General features: G+C 44.7%; 2 protein-coding genes across 5 annotated transcripts in view; both read right to left on the bottom strand.

Annotated features, from left to right (window-relative positions):
• Positions 1 to 7,456, bottom strand: part of LOC144821946 (uncharacterized) — a 53,513-nt gene extending 46,057 nt beyond the window's left edge. Inside the window, exon 1 of the mRNA XM_078679090.1 lies at positions 7,444 to 7,456. Coding sequence (XP_078535216.1) covers positions 7,444 to 7,456 — 13 coding nt within the window. The remainder of the gene's footprint in view (positions 1 to 7,443) is intronic.
• ARAP2 (ArfGAP with RhoGAP domain, ankyrin repeat and PH domain 2) overlaps positions 1 to 25,049 on the bottom strand; it is a 1,514,823-nt gene that overhangs the window by 623,174 nt on the left and 866,600 nt on the right. The window lies entirely within an intron of this gene.

Genomic DNA, 25,049 nt, shown 5'->3' with positions numbered 1-25,049 from the left:
TATGCACTTCGAAGTAATTGTTCACTACAGTAACAGCTAAAGTATGGTTGTATTGGTCACACACAGTGACGACTCAGCGACATTCACAGCTGGTCAATTTGTTCTACAGAGGCTGGTGCAAAAGCCGAAAATTCGGACCAGGCAAATTTCCTCTAAATAATGAAAAACTTGCTGTTGGTAAGGACACTATGTTCACATGTCCAGATACAGCAGCATTTTAAGTGCTAGTCACTGCTGCCATTTGTTGCCCAGCAACCCCGTCAAGCTTCTGGCATTTTTCAGAATGTATACTTTGTAAATTTCTCTCACGAGTTGTAATCTAGTTAATCAATAAGAGTCCAATATGAGCAAACGCTAGTGTTTAGGGGAGAGAAGCACCCTATGAAATATCGGGCCAGTTCTTTGGAGCTTGCTTAGTTTTTGCCTATAGCCCATTTCCTTCCTATGAGTTGTCTCAATAGGACAGTGATCTATGTCTTTGCATTGCAACATATGTTTCTTTTGAATATGCTTATACCGTCTAGCAGAAAGGAGAGTATTAGATGTAATGGTTATATGCAGGCTGGGCTAGACATACCTCAATACTACACTTTAAACAAACCCCTGACAACTTCACAACCCCACTACAGCTCCATGTCATGAAGTAGGCTTAGAATGTGTCCCCTCAATGGTACATTCACATCAAGTTATAGCCAATGCTTTCCCTACTTCAACAGTACGCAACAGGCACAGAGCCAAATACCTGCATGTGCAAGGCACAGTCCCAAGTCACACAGCTGGCTGAGGGTTGGCGCTTCAACAGCACATTCATATCAAGTTATAGTCATACTTGGCCCTACACAATCAATACGCATTAAACCGCACTGAGCAAGGGAGTTAGTAGAAGGGGTCATTAAACAGTTTTTAGAATAGTTGAATGTCATTTAGAAAACGTACTTTAATAATTGTATAATTGACCATTTCGAATGCTGTTGACAGGTCCAACAGTACAAGGACGACTGACCTTGCCCCAGCATTGATGGTGCTTTTAATCAGTTCAAAGACCTGGGGGAGCTGTCCATGTGCTGAACCTCGGCCTGAACCCAGATTGGCTGGGATGTAAAAGTTTGTCTCAAGATAATTAGAGAGCTGGCAATTCAAAATCCAATATGCCCTAGGATTCACTAGGCTCACATCTGCTCAGTGCCAGAATACCCAGGTGTGCTCTAGACATCTGTATAATAAAGTCTCCCTATTTATTAGTCTATGATGGGTCACAGCAGTGGTCGTGATGTTGAGCTAAAGAGCTCTACTGATGATGATGCTGGAAATTAAGAAATTAGTTAAAACAAAGATCTTTGAACTGGTATGCGGCACAGAAAAACAGAAACTGATGTGAGTGCCTGTTAGCACTCTGCATAGGTGGGATCCAATATCTTAAGTAAAGGGTTGGGTGTAGCTACATCTGAAGTCCTGTAGCACCACAGTTGCATCTAGGATAATAAAAAAATCCATACTAAGTTTGCAACATGAGTAGATTCATAAAGTGAAGAATTTGTGGGAAGGAGTATAAGTCAGAAAGTTCAGACACTGGTATGGGGAAACCGTGGAGGAATGCAATGCAAGGAGAGAAACCACCAACTGTGGTAGTTATGACATTAGAAGCAAACTGACTTCTCTGATCAAGTCAGTCTTATAATTTGCAGACTCTCTGCACCTCAGCCTACAACTATCTCACCCCTGTTAGCGGATGGGGGTGAATCTTGGATACTCCCTAACCAATGAGAAAAATGTTTCAAGTTAACCTTTGCCACATTTGCAGCACATCCTCTTTGTCTTGCTGCAAACTAACTCACAGTGCACTATTCGGAGGAAAATTCAATACGGCAGAATTATTCTGCCCCTAAAAGGAGCTTGTGTACCAGCCAGTGGTATGTTTAGGGAAATGAGCAGTCCCCTCCTCAGCTCCACCAAACTCCCTCAGGAATTAATTCTCCTTCTACTGGGCTGCTGTCAGACATGGATACATAGGGCCCAGGGAACAAAGGTTTTCTGATTCCCAGCTCACCATTTATGCTTAACTATGAATAAAGCACATCAAACCCTGGTCTCTTTTAACTATGTAAAGTTCTTGGACTCTTTCCAGCTGTTCGTCCTGAGCTGATACCTGTCACATACCTCACACCCAGGTCTTCTGGTGTAAAGGCCTTCACCATTGTTTCTGCTCTGGAAACAGTCTTCACACCTCATTAAGGGATAGCACTCACAGGGCCTTCTGATAGAGGGCTAATACTAATCAGCCTATTGGATGCTCAGGAAGGTGAAGAACAACTTTTTTTTAAATCATGTTTCCTAATTATTCATTAAAAATTCAAGTTCAGCATTGCATTGGAGTTTTAAAAAACAATAAAAAAAGAGTTTGAATTATTCCAGTAGCTTGTCCCAATTAGGACATTCCAGGGTAGTGATTTTAATCTAATTTTTCTTTTTTTTAAATTGTACAGCTACAGCCCTTTAAACAGAAAATAGCTTTGGGTGAGTCACTGGAAGTAGGCGCCAACATCAAATCTTACATGTACCACTTTTAAATACCAGGCACCCTACCTTGTGGGCTCCAAGACCTACTTTAGGATGATTTAGTTAATAATTAAAAGAAGGTTCTTACCTGTCAAACAGGGTTATTTCGAAATCTTTTGCTGCAGGTTTAAAAGTGTCAGGTTACACAGGTGGACCTGCAGGCATGTTTAACGGATTAGACTACAGGATAGGTGTCAGGGCCGGACTGGGAACGAAAACCGGCCCCGGCAAAGTGCTCGGCCGGCCCCCGGGGGGAGGTCTGAGCTCTTTGCCGGGGCCGGTTTTCGGCCGATTTTGTTGCAGGGCAGATTTTGCAGCTATGCTGCATAAACGGCCCTGAAACAAAAACGGTCCCCAGGGGCCCAAAACCGGCCCCCACCCTTGCGGCGCACCGGGGGATTGCCCGGTGCCCGCAACCGCCAGTCCGGGCCTGATAGGTGTGGGGGAGTAGGATAAAGTAAGGGTGTAAGCATATGTTCCTCCCTTCAGTCAATCTGTTTTTTCATTAGGTTCATTCCTTTTTTGTAATATAACACAGTAGTCCAGTTGGCGTTCAGTGAAGGTAGATATTTTATTTCCATTTATCACTTTTTAAAGCCATTCCACTCTTTTTATCATGTTTTATGGTGGGTTATTAAGAAAAAGGGGACAGCCGACACGTGTTTCGCCCTATGTGGGAGATTGAGCCTGGGCTTTCTCAAGGCTAGGTATGATGTTCAGAAGTCATACAGTCTATTGGAGATATATTACGTTACAGATTTCTTCATAGTAGTACATGAGAATATTCACAATCTTCGATCTTAAAACAGAAGAACTCAAATATCTGAATCCCGTTCCTTCGATTCTGATGCTAACTAGCTTCAACAAATACGCGAAAAGTATTAGAGGTCATTAGAAAGCGGCTAAGCTGTCAGAGATGACAGCCTATGAATGAGGAAAGTATAAGTAAAAAAATGTTTTCCATGTGGAAACTAAGTTAATACTCAGAGTAGGGTGACCGCGCTCACCCTTGGTAAACCACCTATTCAATTGTGATTAGTAGTTCATCATTACTGGCAACCAATCCAAGTGATGTGATCTATGGGGTAAATACAAGAGTGATAAAAATTGTACCCACTGGTCCCGCCTCTGATAGCTGGACCACACAATTAGATCATGCAAAACTGAGCATAAAAGCCATTTAAGGACCACTCACCAACCATGGACTTGCTGCCGGCATGGGAGATCTAGAGGAAAGCAGGATAATAGATTTAGGTCACCCCCGCTACGTGTCCATAGGATCTATCTGTCCCTTCAGGTCAATCACCCAAACCACTCCGGGGCTTACCTGCTGGATTAGCATGACTCTCTAGATGACACTCTAGATTGCATCACTTGGATTGGTTGCGAGTACTGATGACCTACTAATCACAATTGAATAGGTGGTTTACCAAGGGTGAGTGCTGTCACCCTACCCTGAGTATTAACTTAGTTCCCACATGGAACACATTTTTTGACTTATACTTTCCTCATTCAAAGGCTGTCATCTCCTACTCCCCCACACCTGTCCTGATGAGACCCGCCTTGACTTCTTAATTAAGCATTAATTGGGCTGAAACGTTGACGGTTTCTTAGGGTCCAGTTATACCAAGGCTCTGGGCTAAGATGATTGAATCATTTTTACTTACATCAGACTCATTGTTTTTGTCGTAATACTCTGACCCGTAAAATTCTTCTCCCTTGTATATAGTGTGATTTTAATCACCTTGTACATAATATACATAGCATGTTCTACCACTGAGCACAAATGTCACTTCAGTACACAATACTCTAAGCTTCACCTTGTCTTGACAGCCTTGTTTACTGAATTGCGAGGATATAATGCTTTAATTTATATAAAAGACAACATTTTTCAATTATTCGTGTCTGTGTATTTTGCTATCTATTCCATTAGTTATCAGATATCATTTATGAATGTTCTCTGAATAATATGTAAAATAAATAATTCCTCTATAAAGAAATAGTGTGAATGCCCGACAGAACCATAGTTTTTGTTTGTATATTCATACCCAGGTTCTGAGGGACACAGGGTCACCCCGTTGTTTATCACCATCCCTGTGAGGCTGGCCAGTCCCAAAGGGGTCACAAATTGTGAGTGGCTCATGAATATTGATAAGCCTCGCATTTTGCGACCCCATTGGGAATCGCTAACAGTGTCTCTGACATTGTTGTACATTGGATTTAGCGCCTGGCAATTTGCCGCAAATTGCCAGGCGCTAAATCCAATGGTCGTACATCTGGCCCTCAGTTATTTAGAAATAGAAACATTAGATTGAGGAACGTATGGAGGTTAGATGAAATGGAATTTGAAACTGTATCTTTCTTTTTCTTTCAAGATCTTTATTTCAGTAGTAAGGCACAACCATAAACCCACAATAGAGTTAGACAAAACATCCTTAAAAAAAATTAAATTCACAGTTGATCATCGATGAAAAAAAAAAAAAAGATAAAATACACAGTAAAATACTCAGAATAAAAAGATGTGCAGAATACCAGCAAAACACAATGGTAAGTATTCAAAAAGCCATTTGTTTTCTCCTACTAAGCGCACATTTTAACCAGCATTGGCATAGCTAATAGGTCTCGCCTTTGGGACCTTGTAAGTATTTAGTTATGCAGCACAATTTCCTTGGTGCAACAACATCAACTGTTGCATGGCTAAACACTTATTAGTACCCAAAAGCGGTAGAGAGAGGTAGAGAGAGATGTAGAGAGCGAGGTAGGTAGAGAGAGAGGTAGAGAGAGAGAGATCGAGAGAGAGAGAGGTCGAGAGAGAGAGGTAGAGAGGTAAAGAGAGAGAGGTAGAGGAGTAGGGAGAGAGTTAGAGAGAGAGAGGTAGAGAGAGAGAGGTAGAGAGATGTAGTACATTGAGTGCAGTGACTGTCTTCCCTTGCAACATAACTTGCAAGCCAGCAGGTGGTGGTACTGTAAATCGAGTCACCACACAGTTCATTATATATTGCGCTATTCAAGACTTCAGCAGGAATTAAGATCACATTTAAGACCTATACCAGGACTTCCAGGAATAACCATTGTGGGGAAAGCACATGAATGGGGCATAAATAAAAGACTTATCACACCAGTTTGGGGCAGCTAGAGCATCTACCGTTAAGTGGCACAGGCCCAGATAGCCCGAAACTAGGTGGGAAGAAAATGTAAGTGTAAATAGGACAGGTTTGGCTGTAATATTCTCACCCTCATCTGATAGCTGGTCAAATACCCGACGAGGGTGAGATGTTTTGTGACGTTTATCAGAGAATCTGTGGAGGGAGATGCATTGAAAATTACAACACGGATTGGACAAATCAGGCATGTCTTGGAAAATAATGTAACTAGCAAAGAACCAGATACTTATTCTTTTATATTTCCTTTTGGGAAAAAAATAAATAAAGGAAGCATAAAAATGCATTTAATCAAAAATGACGTAATCCTAGCAGCTATACCAGGAAGAGGGTGTGCAACAGAGGAAAAACATCTACTGATGCAGCTACCAGTAAACTGGCAACCAGTTCATAGGAACATTCTGGAAGCAGAAAGGCAAAAGTTGATGAGGGAACGCGAGTAACCCAGAGTGTGAGAAATTAAACAAGCGAAGGAACTAAAGGGTATATAAATAAAAGGAGCATACGTCTTTTTACAAGGTTACCACTGAATTCGACAAGAAAAGCTATTATGCGATGACAAGTACACGGCAGAACAATATTTCCATCCATTTTCCTTTGCTACCAAACTCACAGAATAGTGTTTTGTTTAAAATATCCTTCACCTAGAAATGTCCATCCTTTTAGAAGAACAAGCTTTATTTAGTCCTTTTAGTGCTTGCAATAAAATACTGAAAACTGATTAGAGTGGAAATGTGAGTCTCTTTTCACAGTTTTCACAGCAGTGCCAAAAGTGAAAGTCCGTGATGGAGGAGACAGATGGTGGCTGCACAATAGTATGACCTGAACGGCCGGCCACAAGTGCGAGTGTTGCGGCGCAGCAGCGCCAAAAGTGAAAGTCTGTGACGGAGGAGACAGCGTGAACGCAAGCGCTAGGCCAGCCAGTAGCACTTTCAAAATGCACCTACTAAATGTCTCTCCGAGCAGCGCATGCGCTGGCTCAGCGAGACCTAAAAAGTGTCTCTCACTGTTTTCAGTTTAACCTCTCCAAAAACTGGGACATGAGACACTTTTACCGAAATCTACGAGGACAACTGTTGAAAAACGGGACGTCCGGGACACCTGGTCACTCCAAGTGTGGGTCACCTTTAGAAAGGTGTGAAAAGAATGCCTCCCCTAGGAGATATTTTGTATATCATTCCAACCAAAATCTCCCTTGATGTGGTTTGTTGTGCAGACCCCTCACAGGCTAGGCCAGGCTAGCGCATCACTACAGTTAACACACATCTCTGTGCATTTTCTGCCGAAGCTTGAAAATCGTAGAGGTTTTCTTTGTTCGCTGTCTCTGTAAGACGTGTGAAATAGGTAAAACATAGAGTTTCTCCAGTTGTAGCTCAAACTGTCAGTTAAAATTAGAATTTAGTTACACGCATGCTCATAAAATCACCCTTTTACATGAAGACAAGAGACTTGACACACCGCCATAGTCTTCGCCCAAGACACGGAGACTAAAGGGCAAATGGAAAACAATGTTGAAGGAGGAGTTGAACTGAATACCCGGGCACTATACTGTGTTTATTGTAACATACGCCATCCCGAGTGGGCCATTGACGCAGGTCTTATTACTGCGTCTCTGTGTTCAGCTGTTTCGTGTTCGTAACATATGGGAACCTAGCGCCACCTAGTGGAAACTGTTTTAAAAAGTTGTTCTTATGGGAAAGCTGCCGAGAGGCATCGATTTACTTACTGGCGTTGTTCATCGTTGGCTTTTACTGAGTGCAGCACGCTGCTGTGAAGCCACGCAGGGTGCTTACGTTGTATCCAACTATAGGTGATTTGCGTGGTATTGAGCGTGGCTGAGACCACTTGCTCAGACAGCAAATAGCAGTGACTCGGAGCGGCCGGGCGCGCGTGAGTGGTGCGTGCACAGCAGCGCCAAAAGTGAAAGTCTGTGACGGAGGAGACAGATGGCGGCTGCTCGCGTGAACGCAAGTGCTAGGCCAGCCAGTAGCACTTTCAAAACGCACCTACTAAATGTCTCTCCGGGCAGCGCATGCGCTGGCTCAGCGAGTCCTAAAAAGGGACAAAAGGAACAGCAGAGGGCAGTGGAATTCTAAGATTGCACATACGTGATCAAACCAAGGGGCAAGAGATCAGAGGGCAACTTACCTCCTGTCTACGCGGCGCCCGGGCCTCCACGCCAGAGCCGTTTAGCACAAGTCACAAACCACAATCAATCGGCCTCCATCATGCCGACAGAACGGATTGGTCCTGGATACCTAACATCCTGAGTAACAAAGCTACCTAACCCAGACCCAAACTCCCTCTTCACACCGTGAAACGAGATGATTCTGCCTAACTTAAGAAAGAAATCTATTGTTTCAATCTGCTCGTGGAATGTGCACGGCTTTCGAGAAATGGCCCAGGATCAAGAAACCCAAGCCTTTTTCCGTCGACAGGACATCATTTTGATCCAGGAGTCATGGAAATTACAACCGAGCTCGATTCCAGGGTTTAAAGAACACCAAATTTATGCAGAAAGCCTATCCAAGTATGGCCATCCTCGCGGTGGATTATCAACATACGTAACCCATAAATACAACTGGGCATCTGAGGCGATAGACGTGGGCCTGAAGTGGGTCCAAGTGACCAGAATTACTGAAGCACCCTTACCGGGGATTGAACCTTGGAAGATATTGATATTCAATGTTTATATCCACCCTGACAGAAAGTCACAAAAAGAAAAACACGCGACCTTACTGTCACTTATTAAGGTCATGCAAAAGACCTACTCGCAATACTCACTGGTCATCTCCGGGGATTTTAAAAACGCCCTTATTGACCAAAACAAGGCGAAGGCGAAGACGAACGCAAACGGCGGTGGAAAAAAGTTAGCATCCAGCCTAAAAGAATATGGACTGTCAATCTTGAATGGGAACACAAAGGGGGATAGGCTGGCAGCCGTCACATATTTGAGTGGCAGGATCCATTCAATAATCGACTACTCCATAGTAAGTGACGAGTTAATCCCCAGTATGGAATCATTTGCTATAGAACATCGAGTAGAAAGTGACCACTTTCCCCAAATAATAAGCCTGAACTTTGCACCAAGCACGGCACCTACAACGACCTCCCTGTTGCATCACGCATCAAACTTTAACTTGAGAAAACTAAAATGGTGTGGAGAGGGGTTGGAAAAAATCACGGACTCAGTTAAAGCCCATATGGACAACCTAAGAACACAAAAGGAGGAAGACCGAGTTTTCAACTGGGAGCAAATGATTCAGGTCCTGCAGCAAAAGTTTCCAGCAAGGCCAGGGATTCATAGAAATCTCAACAACAAGAAGGAGCCTTGGTTCAACATGGACCTAAGAGCAAAAAAAAGAAAGGTCGCAAAGGAGGCCAGCGCAAGACAAAAAACATCGGGGTCAGTAATCCAACTTGAGAGAAGCCAGGTGCATCTACAGGAAGGTACTGAGGGCGGCAAAGCATCTATATAAAGAAACTATCTGGAACAAACTTCTAACTGCAGGCAAACACCCTAACAGCCGGGACTTCTGGGGCATCATAAATGAGCTTACACAAGGAGCAAAACTCGAACAAGAAGCCGGGGTTGATGCAGAAACCTGGACCAGACACGTGCAAACTCTATACAGCAGCACAGTGTCAGGCCACGTCAACGGCTCAGGGGCAGTCAAGGACAACACGGAGGAACTAAAAGGTGGGAAGTACAAGGAACATGGGGAATCCGAGTGGGAAAAACTCCAGAAGGGGCCAACAGAGCCAGACGACCTAACCACCAAAAATGAACTTATGATGATAATTTTAAGATTAAAGTCAGAGGGTGCAGCAGGACCAAATGGGCTGCCAAATGCGATTTTTAAACATGACCTGGACTTGTGGTCAGAGACCCTAACGCACATGTTCAACCGAATATACAAACAAACAGAGTTACCCGCCTCCTGGAAAGGCAGCATTATCCATCCCATATTTAAGCATGGCGATCACCGCAACCCCACAAATTTCAGACTGATATCCTTAATCGACGTAGAGGCCAAACTCTACGCCTCCTGCATCTTAAGGGAATTACAAGCCTAGATATCAGAAACAAAGATCATGCCAAAATTTCAAACTGGATTCAGGCAAGGAATGGGAACAATAACGAACCTCACTTACCTGTCCATCCTAACGGACATAGCGCAGCAAAGGGCATCCGCTTATATGCCTGTTTTATAGACATTAAGTCTGCCTTCGATCGGGTGAATAGAGAGCGTTTGTGGAGAAAATTAGAGAGCTGGGGGTTGCCACACCAACTCTTAACAGCTATCAAAGCCCTACACCACCACACCTGGGCAAGAGTGAAACTGGGAAATGGAGGCAATACTACTAGGAACATCCAAACACACCAAGGCCTAAAACAAGGCTGCGTATTAGCCCCCACCCTCTTTAATCTTTTTCTCTCTGACCTCACAAGCGCGATCGAATCAGCAGACAGCCACCCTCCATCTTTGGCAAAAAATCCAATATACTATCTACAATACGCCGACGATATCGTACTGTTGAGTAAAACACCAATCGGACTACAAAGAGCCATCAACAAATTAACATCGTACTTAGAAAGGGAAAGCCTGGAATTAAACAAAGAAAAAACTAAAGTGGTCCGTCTAGTAGACCCACAAAAGTTAAAGTACAAATGGATGGCCCAAGGGACAAGAGTGAAAGAACAAGAGTACTACAAGTACTTGGGAATAACAATATCGAAAGGTGCAAGCTACAAGGATCACAAAACAGCATTAAAAGCAAAAGCACAATCTTTAATTTTTGCGCACCGATCGTTAAAAGAAAAAATGGATTGCCCTAACCACAACCATCTATTAAAAGTAATGGCAGCACAGATTATGCCCACTCTATCTTATGGCCTAGCTACATGATGTGGCAAGGAGGCGTATCTCCTAAACGAGCTACAGGTTAGAATTTACAAAGCGGTCTTCAACCTGCCAAAATCCGCCTCTGCCACACAAGTCAGGCTGGAATTTGGTCTTCAAAATCAGAAGTTCCGGAGCATGAGCGGCTTCGTGAAACTCTGTAATAAACTTCGCTCTGCAGACCCAGATACACTGGACTGGCTAAGCTGGGAGGAAATTAAAAAACGGGGGGAAACCGACACCCCGAACACCTGGGGAAAGTATCTTAAACTCTGTGTGGAAAAGTTGGAGATGGAATCAGTCTGGAAATCTGGGACAGACAAAGCAAGCCTAAACAAATTAGCCAACTCAGCAGCAAAAAGGAAATCCTTTTCCGAGGATAAAGAGTCATTGGCAAAACGTCGGCATGGCTGGACTGTTATGAACTCGTTTACAACTCCAAAACCACTAGCATATCTAGTAGCCCGCTTCAGTGGCCATGTCAAAAAGACTTTTACAGCCTATCGGATGGGGATGCACGTCTCAAAGGACCTCTTACCGTCCTGGAAAGAGTCCCACCAGACGAAAGAATGTCGCCTCTGCGGGTACAAAAATGAAACTCCCGTCCACCTTTTCTGTATATGTCCGGCCCTGATAATTCAGAGACGACTTCTATTGAAACCCATTCTTAACGCATTAAACATCCGTTCTTGCAGACAGGCAGTTACAAGCTGGCTCGGAGGCTCCTCCATAATTCTGGCTTGCCGCGGAGTTAAATTCATGGCAGAAGCAAGAAAACGCTTAGAACTAACTGCACAGGAGGTTCACCCAGTTGGCGGACTATTAGGGACACCCTAACTTTTAGATCTTCACGCATCTGTCCCCAACAAAACAGAGGCTGAGAGACAATAATTTTAGTATTTTAATAAATATTGCACTGTTATTTTATTAGGAGAATTTTGTAAACATTTTAATTAATTATGCAAATAAAACTCTTTGATTGCAGATAAAACAAGGCCTCAGCTAATTTTCTTATGCCACAGGCTTTAATTAATGGCCCTGTGGAAAATGACAATGTATATGTACATAAGCGGCGTTCATTTGTGTTCACCATACCCCTCACTGTAAGCAGAACGGATATCGCGAAGCATTGACCGCATCATCCCGCCAGCATAGACCCATGCACGCACGTACACAACAACCATTTTAGGCACCAAGGCCTCTCTGCCCGTTTGTTAAATCCCCAGCACCCCCCCCCTCGCGCGCGTTGAACAACCCCGCTCTCTCATGCATAGGCCATAAAACCCTCTCCCTCTGCACGACCCTGCTCTAAAAGTGACACCCCTGCCTGACCGACACCCCTGCCTTCCTCCCAGGAACACCCTTCCCCTCTTCTGACGACTCCCCCGGCTGCACCTGGCCTCTCGACCCGGTCCCAAGTCATAAAACAACGCCTCATGGATATACCCCCCCTGGCCCCGCATAGCAAAACGTGATACACCAACCGAAGTGCCCGATCTAACCGCCTGCCCAACCTTAGATCTGACCACCCCCTCTTACCCCCGTGTCCTGTTGGAATGTCCGGCTGCAAGATTACAATCACTTGTTACATTTGGGAGGGGAAACGACATCCGAGCAACCGGTATGGGAATAGGCCTGAAGCTGGGATTCCAAACATGCCTTTTCGTACTTCAAAGTATCTTTATTGCAATAAGGAATGTTTGTGCATCATAAACCTGTGTATAAAAGACGGAGCCTTAGAGAAACTTGTTAGAGCACCTCTTGAAGACATTATGCGCGTGTCCGAAATTACAGGCTCTCCTCATGAGAAATAAAACTCTGTTCTTGCATTCCCGCTCCCAGCGCCCGTCTCTTTATTTGGTAACTGTTCAAATGGGAACTAAGAGGCGTCTCGTGCCAGCAGCCTGGGCATCGGTTGTAATTTGGGCTGTTTTTCCTCAGCCCTACACACTTTTTGGAAAAGGCTATTGAAGTGGAGCAAACTCTGGGGGGAAAACTCATCACAGGAGCAAATCAACACATTAGCATAATTAAATTGACCCAGTGGGAAATTTAAATACCACCTTAGTAAACCCAGCCTAAATATTGTTAACAGGACTCTTTCCCAAGTGGTGTCCATCCAGGACAAAGAAGGTTCCACATGGCGGTAGATTCCATGCTGTCATATTCCCTAACAGAAATTTTGGCTGCTTCAAGTTCCTCTCTGTGCAGTCTGTTCCTGGTTATGAACACATTCATAACCCTAGATATATCAGCCTTGGATATACAAGTAGGGGCAGAAAAAAGTGTGTGTCTCCTTAGTACAGTCAATTCCTGTTTGATATAAAACAACCAAGGGATAGCTAAGACTCTGTCACAAGCAAGGCAATCCAAGATCACTTTCCTGTATCAAGTTATACATATTTAGGGGATGAGATACAAATAAGCAGAAGATGAACTGAAACGCTAACATCTATTGGCAAGTCAAAGCTTGTAAATCACCTGCTGTATGGCTTTGAAATTCTGTCTTTGAAACACAAAACAATCACTTTCCTGTTCAGCTGAATATGTATGTAGAAATGTTTCTTACATATGCTGCTACATGTTCCTAAAATAAATAAGTCCCTAAAACATTTCTTTGCATCTTTTTGTATATAATATTCAAATTGTGCGTCTGAAAATTGTGCAGTCTATGACAGTCTGATTTACAATATTACTTGTTTTAAAGCATTTTTTAACCAATGTACCATGGAATCAGTGTTCATAAGGTATGCAGAGCAACACTTTTATAGACAATAACTATATAGTTTAAAATGTGTTACTTCCTGATATTTTAGTCACATAAAAAATTATTTTGAATCTTGTGCAAAAGCATATATGTAGATGCAAATATAGACAATAGGAAGTGAAGAAAAAAAAACATAAGTGTCTTAAAAGCAACTTTGGAGGATCTCACTATCTAATTGGGCAAGTTTATTTATTTTAAATATGAAATGTATCTGTAAATAGCATCCTACAACTCTAAAATATCCTACCTGGCTGCCAAGACGAGGAACTCCCTCCCCGCCCACCTATGACTGACCCAGGACCGCCTCTCCTTCAGGAGACACCTCAAGACCTGGCTATTCGAGCAGTAGCAGCACCCCCCCCCCCTCCCTTCAGCGCCTTGAGACCCGCACGTGTGAGTAGCGCGCTCTATAAATGTAATGATTGATTGATTTAAATGGAAGATTTAGAAAAAAACGTTGATGCCTACCAAAATGATACTATTTTAAAAATAGGACAAAGGACATGGCATTTGACAGAGAAGATGGTTAACCTGAGTAAACAGATGAAGTAAGAGAATGCTGAAATTAGGTAGAGAGCTCCACTTTAACTGTTTTAGCCCTTTTCAAAAACTATTATTATGCCCAAAATGACTAAACCCCATTCCTCCCCTCACATTTTTAACTAGTTGGTTTCACATCTGCATTAGCACCCCAATGTTCATTTACTTCAGCCTGCTCCACAAGAAAGACTTTAAATTCGACAGCTTCTAACGATCTTCAGGAATGGATTGCTTTCGTCTGGAATACAGAAACTTAGCAGTCTAATTGTTTGTTATAATTTTGTGGTGAAGCTACAGCACATTGCGGTAAAGTAAACTGACAGACTGCTTCTGGTGTATTAAAGACACATTTCAATCAGCATGCTAGCCCTTTTTATGACATAAATGAGGAAGATAGTTGAAAATGTAAACAAAATATTTAATCATTTTAAAACTCCTGAGCACTAACCATATCATATCCATGGCAAAGTGAAACCCCTCATTTTATTTACTTACTGCAGTCTCCCACACAATAAACTATTTCAGTTCTACAGCTCTTGTTCCAACACTGTGGTGTTCGGATTTGCCTCATTTTGATGTGAATTCAGATGGTTTGTCCTCTAGTTGTTAAATAGAACTCAGTGTGAAGCTGCTGTAGAACACTGGGGAATTAACAGACAGACTGCTGCTGCTGTTGGAAGTGCACATTTTACTCAGCATGTCAGTATTGTTTCTCACATGATTGAGGAAGTTATTTGTGAATTAATAGAAACTGTGTTAATATCTTAGCTTCTGGAGCACATCAACCATTTCGATGCTAAGCCTCCCCCCTACAATGCTAAGCCTTTTATTTGACACTAGGAGTACTTTGACTCAAGCGCTCCTAGTTGTTTTCCACTGTGTCTCAGAAGGTGACAAATTGGATTGTTGGTTGAGTGGGGTGTTAACCCTTCTCAAGTAACAGGCACAATCGTAGTCAGGATGAACCACTAAAGTCCCTAAATTAACCGCTGCTTAATCCTTTGGTAGCCTTGCACAAAGCAGTCAAGCTTAACTTAGAGGCCACACACCAATTTAGAAATGTAGAGTAAATTTCAATAAATTGGCACCAAAGCAACAAAAATCCAATCGGAAGAACTGGAGTTATGAATTTTTAAACTTTAAGGTAAGAAATAGCCGCTAAAATATTAAGGTGCCAACTGTGTACAACTAGTCGCAAGAGAACTGATCAGTAAAATAAAATATGGCCGACCACAATGGAGCACAATGGAGCACAAGTCGAATACAAAAAGTGATTTGGGCCTGATCAGCGCTTACCTTCGGACCTAGAAGAAATTTCAAGAATAATGTTCTGAGAAAGTAGAAATTTAATGGGGCAAGGCTGTGAACAGTGTCCTAGTAGAATGCAATGTCATTGGAGAGCCTCTGGACGAAGTCGTGTTGAAGATCCATGTTCAGACTTTGTCTCTTTTTGGGAAGTCGAAGATCTCCAGTAGGAACAGGCTGGAAGCTGTAGCCAATGAGTGCTTCATGAGGCCAGATAGTCCTTCTCATTAGGATGGCTGAACAGGATTTGCTGCTGCTGAGCAAAACTAACCCTGGGCGTAGTGTGCGTAGTAGGGCTATGCGAAGCTACGCTAAGTGGGCGAGAAACTACGCCCACCTACGTACTTCACATAGCCCCACTACGCGCCGCATACCCCCCCTCCCCTACATACCTAATTTTAGTCAATGGGCACATAAAAATAAATAAAAGGAACTTACCTTGTCCGCGGCGTCCCGGGGCTCCCTCTGCTCGTTCACACCGCCGTCTTGATAACCAATGCGCATGTGCGGCCGCCCGCACATGCGCATTCCTTGCGAGAAATGTGCATGCGCGGGCGGCCACGCATGCGCATTGGTTATCAAGACGGCGGCGTGAACGAGCAGAGGGAGCCCCGGGACGCTGCGGACAAGGTAAGTGCCTTTTATTTATTTTTAGGTGCCCATTAACTAACATTAGGTATGTTCGGGAGGGCGGGAGGGAGGCGGGTGACGGGCAACTTCGCTACGCCCAAGGAGTGGGCGTAGTGTTGTCTGCTTCGCCTACTTTGCAAAGGGCGAAGTAGGCAACACTACGCCCAGTTTGTGGGCGTAGCGTGGGCATAGCGAAGTCCTTCGCCCAGGGCTAAGCAAAACATAGATATGCTAGTGCAAATTAAGGCCGACTGGTGATGCACCATGGCAGGATAGACGAGCAGGGTGGTCCATGTCTCCTCTCAATTCTCAGAGCAGCTTTCAGCTAAATGTTGCTAGGCATCTCTAGCACCACTCATAGGGGCCATGAATGGGGAGACAGAACTTGGAGGAATAGGACTCATTACAGCTGGTGCCCGGTGTGGGTCCAAGATGCTTCAAGCCTTTTCTGTCTCTGAGGTTCTATTCAGGAGGCCAGCCCTTGGAGTCAGTCTTCTAGTCCTGGAATCAGGAAGTGGAACAGGGCTCAAGAAACAGGCTTTAGGCAACAGAACAGCCCTTATAGGTGTAGCAAAATGTTGTCTGAGGTAAACAGCAGGCCACAGATGCAGGAAGCTCTCTCAGCGTCATTCTGCAGGTCCAGAAAGTGAACTGAAGAGTGAGTGTGACAGTCCAATTTTTAAACCTTGTGCTTTCTTTATAGTAGGAGACATTTCTAGAGAATTCCAGCTGGAGTGCATGGAAATTTCTGCCTACCCTGTCCTGCTCCATCCAGGTTGACTTTATGAACAATGAAATGGAGACAAGTCCTTTATGTGAAGGTAGGGCACAGCCTATGGGTTTGCAAGTGAGGCTTTGCCCAACTCCGCCCCGTCCATCCTGACAACGATGGCCTATCCAGGCACACCTATTCCCTCTATTTTGTGGCTGTTGAGGAGGAATAAACAAAGTCCAACTTCCAACTACTCACAGGTCATGTGACTCAGGAACAGGCTTCAGGCATGAAATCGTTAGGGCAGGAAAATGTCAACTTTCTAAAAGAGGCATTTTCAAAATTGTAACTTAAAATCCGACTTTACTATTCCACACTATTTTAAATTGCAATTTCTCGGACACCAAACAATTAAATCTTTACCTGTTCCCAATCAAAAGTTAGCACTATGAAATGTAATAAGGTAACCCAATGTTATCCTATGGAAGAAGTAGTGAAAAACAGATTCAGGAGTTTTTCACTGCCAGCACATACAAACCTTAAAGTGCATGTCCGACCTTTTCATTAGAATGCACCCATCTCTTTGGGCTAGCTAGGGCCTATCTCAGGGAGCTATATGTACTAAAAGGGGTGTTTAAGACCTGGCCAAGGGGGTTATGTTGCCAAATTGAAATGGCAGTTAAAAACTGTATCCAGGTTGCAATGGCAGACCTGGGACATGCTTTAAGGGGCAACTTAAGTGTGTGGCGCAATAAGTGCTTCTTGACCACTAGTAGCATTTCATTTACAGGCCCTAGGCATATGATATACAACTTTACTGGGGACTTGCAAGTAAATTAAACATGCCAATCAGGTGTGTGCCAAATTTAGCATGTTTTAGGGAATGAGCACCAGCACTTTAGCACTAGTTAACAGTGGCAATGTGCACACATTTCTAAGGCCCACAAAACCTCTCAGCAAAGTAATGAAAGAGTCTCATTCACATATTCACTTATATAAAAATGTCACAGATTTCACCAATCTGAGTAGATGGTACTTTCAATCCCAAAATGTAGGATGTACATCTCAAACTTTCTGTTAAGGGACCTTATTTATGTGATGTGTGTGGCACCATAATATTTATCATGCTGTCTCCTGAGTTGGATAGACCACTTGCATCCTTAAGGTTCTTCTGTTAATCAACAATATCCCTCCCTCATCATTCTCCTTTGGGCAGGCACACTTTGACTGGGACCTCACCTTAGGATTACTATCATACTAATTGATAGAATGTGTGAAGGCTTCCTAAACTGTTCCAGCAGGAGTGAGAGTCTAGAGACCATACTGTGTGTTTGATCCTAAAGATAAGGCAGTGGACCTGTCAAATCCATTCATAGCACCATAGGAAAGATCCTGATACTCCAGCCTTGGTTTCCATGCGACACCTCAATATTATTCTGTAGCACTGCAGTGGCTGAAGTTTGAACAGATGAGCTACTAAGTCAACTAAATTATACAATGAAGCCACAAAAGTCACTGTCGGAGCTACAGCCCCTGTCCTCTCGTTGCCACAGGTACAATATGAAACTTGCTCTCAGTGAATTTTCCCCAGACAACTCTACAACCAGCAGCAGTACAACTGTATGATTCACAGATAATACCCATTTTTCAGAGGAATGTTGGGGAACTGGGGTCACCAATTCCACAGGGGGTAGCTTGGCGCGAGCAGGTAGGCACCCGAAAGCTTAGGTGTAAAGTAGCCATAAAGCACACACACACACTGAGGCAGGAAACGCACATAATAACTGACACCACACCAGCTGGTCTGTTAAATTTAATGTACTTTTATCTAGATCAAATTCAGGGTAATCAATGTAGCATTGACTCATTAGCAACAGTTCATTTTCAAAGCATCAGTGAATTCATTCAGTATTTCATTAAAGAAGCAATTTTCACAACCTCTATGGTATAACCTCAGCATGGGCCTAGGCAAATGCAATAAAAACAGTATGGCCTACTCAGCTCCTGCTTACGAGCAGGTTATATGGCACCGTACCCTAATGAGGGGTTAACCCTGGGGCCAAAGCAGTCACCAAATGTTTACTGTGGGCTCTTGCCCAGTCCAGAAAGCCTTTCAGGGGCCAACAGGGCCCAACAACAGTCTCCCCAGGAGGGGGCGTGGCAGTCACAGGCCCTCCGCCCGCCCACCCGGGTTGTTACCTCTTTCTTCGGCCCTCGCGGGGCCCTTGCGGCGCGGTGCAGGCTGATGGGCAAGTCGTGGGCAGGAAGGGGGGGGCTCACGCTTTTTTGGGAGCCCCCTCGCTGGTATTTGAGGCCTGCAGCAGATCGGGGGCTTGTGCGCTCCTCTGAGCCCCCTTGGCGGCGTCAGAGCTGGTCCCGGGCCTTCCTTTGCCACCTCGGGCCGGGAACCAATCAAGAAAGGCTCAAACGGAAGGCGCTCCCGCAGCGCCAATGTCAGCGAGGCCCGCGGGGGTGCGGAGGCAGGGCCCAATGAGAGCGCCGCGGGGGCAGAGTTCATGAGGATGCCCCCGTCATGGGAGGCGGGTAGAGGCTTCAGGGACTAGCGTGGCCCACTCTGAACTCCGGCGGCCCTCTCCTGGCACCGGGGGCCGCCGCAATAATGCACAACAGCGGGGCCCTCCCCCAAGCAAGCGCCGGGCTGCGGCAGTGAAGGCGAAGACATGAGGCTTCTGGGCGGCGCGAGGCGGCGCCAGCAATCCCCGGGCTGCAGCGGTGGGATCGGCAGCATTCTCGATGGCAAAATGCTTCAGGGGGCACACAGGGGACCGAGGCAGCGGCGGTGAGTCAATCAGGCAGCGCTTCAAAGGGGCACAGTGCTCAGGTGAAGCAGCGCTTCTCAGGCACAGCGCTGAGTTCACCGCGTTGTGGGGGCCCTGGGGCAGCTCTGGTAACAGCGCTTGTAACACAGCTCTCGGCGGGCCACAGCAGGGGAGCGCTTAGCAGGCAGTTCAGTTCAGTTCAGGTCGTTTGGACAGCTTAGGGCCACAACTGCGGCGGGACAGGACAGGTGGGGGCACAGGCTGAACGGGGGAGCACGTGAATGGTACAGTCCCAGTACCTGGTTGATCCCCAGCAGTCCTTCTTGCTGATTGGTGTTCTTCTTGGCGCTTGATGGCTCCTGCGCCCTTCTTAGGCAGTTTCTTGGGGGGATAGGCAATAAAGGGGCTGAGTTGGTGGCTTGAGGACAGGCTGGTTCCTGCAGGTGGATCTCTGGGTTCCCCCCACACTGGGCCAGATCAGTGGGTTTGGTAGAGTCCCTTACACAGCTTAGAAGGCAGTGCCTAGGCCCAGTCACTTCCAGTGGTATAGGTTCCTCCCCTAGGCCCTACCGCCTAAGACTCCTGCGTAGGTTCCCCCAGGTCAGTGATGCCCCAACTGACTAAAAGTTTTCCCTCCTTCCCTTAAATATTCCTAGGTCAGGTGACCACTCTCTAAGGCGGCAAAGAGAAGACCCTTCCCCTATTCTGCAAGGTTCCAGGAGCTTCCCCCAGTCTAGCTATGGGCAGAAAAGGCGGGCTGGTGTTGCAACAGTATCTTAAGGTCCCAGCCAGCTCCTGGCTACTAGGGTGCTAGTAACAAGACCACTCTGCAGTAGCAGGGGCCTGTGGAAGCCATGTTGGTAGGAGAGAGCACCTGCCCCTTAGCACTGATTAGCAATGGTAAGGCGCCTTGAGAACTAGGTCCAACGAAAAAGAGAGTGGAAAAACAAGGCAAGGGCAAAAAAAACAGGGAAAGACCACCCTAGGGCTGACAGGTCTAACAGATGTCTTTGTCTGGTAGACCCAGATTTATTCTAAAATAACAATCTCTTCAAGGCTGTCCTGTCAGCTGTCAGATTGGAGGCTACGTCCGTCAGTCTCGAAAATGTTATCATGGCTTTAACTATGAGAAACCAAACTGCCCTCCCTGCACAACTACCAATGTGTTTCTGTTGAGTGTCAGCCTAGTGTCAGCTATGTTGCTTGGATGTGCCTCCAATCAAATCTGTCAATAAGCTTTTTGGCAAGGTGTGTGTAGATGGCAACACCATCATCCTCTTCAAGGCCATCCTCAGTCCTGCAAAAGTTAATATGGCTTTCACCAAGAGAACATTTTGGTAAGGTCTGTGTAGACAATGTAGCAATAAACGAGTCAGTCATGACCAGTATCCTGAACAGCTACATGGGCTATTTAAATAAGTGGCGACATTTTATTGAGTAGTGACAGTTTCATATTGGTATTTTTTCACCATATCATTCATTTATGGAACGATCTTCAGGCTTGAATCTAAACGTACCTAAAAGTTCAGCCACATGGTAAATTTCCAGTATGTTCCTTTCAGACACAATATTCTTCTAATCCAGTGATATAAGTCATTCAAGCAGTGATTAATGTTATCTTCATTGTTGAGTATCTCCAGGTATTCTTTCCCAAGCTAATCTCATTAACATCTACATTTGTAGGCAGCATTGCTCTGTTAGCTGACCCAGAGAGCACATACGCTAGTTGAAAAGTAAATTATCAATCATGGCTTAGAAGCCGCTCAACAGACATCATCCTAGCATACAAGACTCAGGGGCTGATTACGATTGTGGAAGGACCGCCATCGCTGGCCATGCGGTGGCGGTCCTTCCGCCATCCAATCGCGATTTTCCCTGTCACATCACAATGGCAATGGGAATCGTTTTCAGACTGCGGTGGATGCAAAGAACGTCCGCCAAGGAACTACCCCAGGCAATCGTTCCGATTACCTGGCGGAGCAGTCTGCATCTGTAAAATGGTTGCAGTGCCTAGAAGGGACCGTCCGCCAAATTAGGATGCCCTCTCCGGCCAGCATTTCCATCGCGGTGCAACCGCCATGGAAAGGCTGGTGGAGATTGGTTTCGGGGGCTGGTTGCTGACCCCCTCTGTGTTGGGGGTAGGTGTGGGTGGTGTGGGTGCCCTACTTTTCACTGCACCATGTGGCAGGCACCGTGTGGTGCGTGCCATGTAGTGCAGTAAAATGCACAACATGCTACTTTAATATCGTGGCGGGTGCTGCTGTCAGCAGCACCCACCGCAATGTTAAAATGCAATATGGGACCGCCATGGTGTAGGTCGCATCCTAATCTGGTGTGCTGGACCTCCGCATGTATTGCGGACGGTCCTGGTCACCACCACAATGGCCGACAGACTCCAGTACGTCCGCCATCGTAATCGGCCCCTTAGTTAGATTGCCTTCAACTTGGAGAAAATACATTTTCTCTAAAATTTATTTTCATTATTTATTTTTTTCTAATTTCTCAATTAAAAGGCACCTATTTCCTTATGAAGATAGGAAAATGAATGAAAAAAATAAATATGTGTTTTGTCATTCAATAGTTTGCATTTCCATTTGATACTTTGGTGGTTCAGAATATGCACTTCCTACAACGTCACCATACTTCTATCTCTCTGGAGATTAACTGCTACAGGGAAGCGCTTCTCAATTTCTATTTTATCTCTTTTCATAGGCTATAGCTATGTATGTTCATTTATCCTCGTTTCCTCTTGACCTTAAGCATGCAATACAAACAGCAATAAAGAGCAGTTGTTTTTTCTCTCGTATTGTATTTAATATTGCAGAAAACTATTTTCGTAGAATGCTTCTAGCCTTGTTATGAAGCTGCCGATAATTCATGAACAAAAAAAAACGATTCTCTATATAAAGCACAGGAGTATTTCGAGTGTACTTGATCAAAGTTTCCCCGCATCAAAGCTGATTGCTGCTAATCTTCCTTTGTTTGCTTGCTGTCTGCAGGTTGCTGCAACAATTTCAAGTTTTAATTAAAGTTGTTATTTTTGATCCACTTTATTAGTTTGTTTACCTTCCAGTCGCATATAAATTGGAAATAATTTGCATGTCCTCTTTGCAAAGATCTGCCTTACCCGGCTTAAACAGGATCGGCAAACCTTGTTTTCAAGGGTGTCTACTAAAGCTGGGCCGTAGGAGCATTTAATAAATTTACGACTATTTTAGCTTGTAAACTATATAATTAAGAATAGGTCAAAGAAAGCGTGGTGATTTGACAGACTTTGTTGACGAATGGATTTAGTGATTTCACTGTGATGAGTATTTTTCAGCATAAATTTCAGGTCTTCAAACTGGCTGTAAATGTTAACATTTAAAGAACTTTTAATGCGTGTTTCCTCAATAATCGTATTGCCCTTCTATATTAACTTTAGTATATTTATTTTCGAATCCCTTAGGTTATTTTGCAAAAGAGATTTATGACAAGACAGCCAAGACCATATTTGCAATATTAAAAACAAAGGCCGGTAGTTGCAAAAGTCAATATGGAATAAGCAAAGTAGAGCTAATTTACGTATTTAAAAATACAGCTCACAAACCTCTGGTTGGAGAGCCTCACCTCTCGTATCAGTTCTGTAAAGTGATCTTCACTGCATATATAGAAATCCCCACAAAGAGCTGTATATGTGTTAGAAGTAAATGTATGAGGAACAAGGGGGAGTGGTGATAAAATTGGGAATAATTAATGCATGGGTGGACTTTAGGGAAATTAAAACACTGGTTTATGGTGGATATGCCAATACAAAAGCATGCTGTCCTTTATTTAGCCTCTTTCTGCTCCCTTCTGACCTTTATGTTGCCTCTACCTCCTCATTTCTCACCTCTATTTTGCCTATTTCTGCTTGTTGCTTACTTTTATTTTGCCTCCTTCTGCTTATTTCTCACCTTTATTTTGCCTCCTGCTCATTTCTCACCTTTATTTTGTCTCTTGTTGCTCATTTCTGACATTTATTCTGCCTCTTTCTGCTTGTTTCTCACCTTGATTTTGCCTCTTTCTGCTGGTTGCTGACAGTTATTGTGCCTCTTTCTGCTTGTTTCTCACCTTTATTTTGCCTCTTTTTTGCTTGTTTCTGACCTATATTCTGCCTTTCTGCTTGCTTTTGACCCATATTCTGCCTCTTTCTTCCTGTTTCTGACCTTTATTCTTCCTCTTTCTGCTCCCTTCTGACCTTTAGTCTGCCTCTTTCTGCTTGCTTCTCGCCTTTATTTTGCTTTTTTGCTCATCTCATCCTTATTTTGCCTCTTTCTGCTCATTTCTAATCCTCATTTTGCCTCTTGCTGCTCATTGCTGACTTTTATTTTGCCTCTTTCTGCTTGTTTCCTACCTTTATTTTAACTCTTGCTGCTGGTTTCTGATCTCTATTTTGCTTCTTTCTGACCTTTATTTTGCCTCTCTCTGCTCATTGCGGACCTTTATTCTCCTCTTTCTGCTCATTGCTGACCTTTATTCTGCTTCTTTCTGCTTGTTTCCCACCTTTAATCTGCCTCTTTCTTCTCATTTCTGACCTTTATTCTGCCTCTTTCTGCTCTTTTCTCCTAGGACCACGGGGAGGCTGAATGCCCTGAGGTCCCGGCTGGCTCCCTGCCTCCTGCGGGAGCCGGCATTGCTCTTGCATGAAGGGAGCTGCCAGAAATGCAGGTCCATGTGTGTGAGAGCAATGTCTACAGGCAGAGAGAGAGATGAAACCTCCACTTTGGCGGGCATGAGCAATTTGACAGCTCTCTCTTGATGGGAGTGGAGTGTTTGTTTAGCCTTTAGCGATGGTTCCAATACATGCAGAAGTGGCGATGCATCAGTTCTGCTCGGGGATGCACCGCTCAGCCGAGGAGATGTTTTGGCTCTGCTCTAGGGTGCGCTGCTCAGCAGAGAATATGAGCCAGTTCCGCTGACAAGTACCTTAGACCCACTTCCATGGGCCCAGGACTGAGTTGACAGCACTTGGCAGGGTAGACCCCTAGATGGCAGAGTCCTGATGCAGGGGTTGGAAGCCTGTTATGTCCCTGAGGCTTCAGATCACAAGGCCAGCTAACAAGCCCTTGGAGTTACTCTACGTTCTGGGGTCAAGAGATGCAGGTCCAGTCCCTGTCACCCAGGTAAGAGGGCAGCAGGCAGCAGATCAACACAGTAATGCAGGAGTACAGCAGAGTGCCAGTTCTGCAGCAGCCTCACAGAACATCCACAGGTCCTGAAGTGTACTGAAGTGGTGGTGTCTGAGGTCCAGTCTTTCTACCCGGAGGTGCCTTTGAAGTGGGGGATCCATCAAAGACATGCCTTTGAAGTGAACAGATCTATTCCTCCCCTGCCATGGCTCCAGACTAACTACAGGGATAGGTAGCCCTCTGTGTTCGGACAGGATACAGCATATTCAGGTGTAAGTGAGGCTGGTTCCCGCTCCTCCCTCCCATCTGCTTTGATGGCCCAGTGAGACACACCAAAGCTCCCGTTGTGTGTGGCTGTCTAGGAGGAATACACAAAGGCCAACTGCCAACTACACCCATTCAGGTGACCACAGACAGGCTGCAGGTACCAAATGGCTAAGGCAAGCAAATGGCAGGTTTCTAAAAATGGCATTATCTTTAGGGGTGGACATAGAGTGCGTAGTGGAGCTACGAGAAGCTTCGTAAAGTGGGAAGGAAGCTACGC

The sequence above is a fragment of the Lissotriton helveticus genome, chromosome 2_2 (genome assembly GCF_964261635.1).
Source record: "Lissotriton helveticus chromosome 2_2, aLisHel1.1, whole genome shotgun sequence".
Lineage (NCBI taxonomy): Eukaryota > Metazoa > Chordata > Amphibia > Caudata > Salamandridae > Lissotriton > Lissotriton helveticus.
Note: the sequence above shows the minus strand (reverse complement) of the source record. Positions and strands in the feature narration are given on the sequence as shown.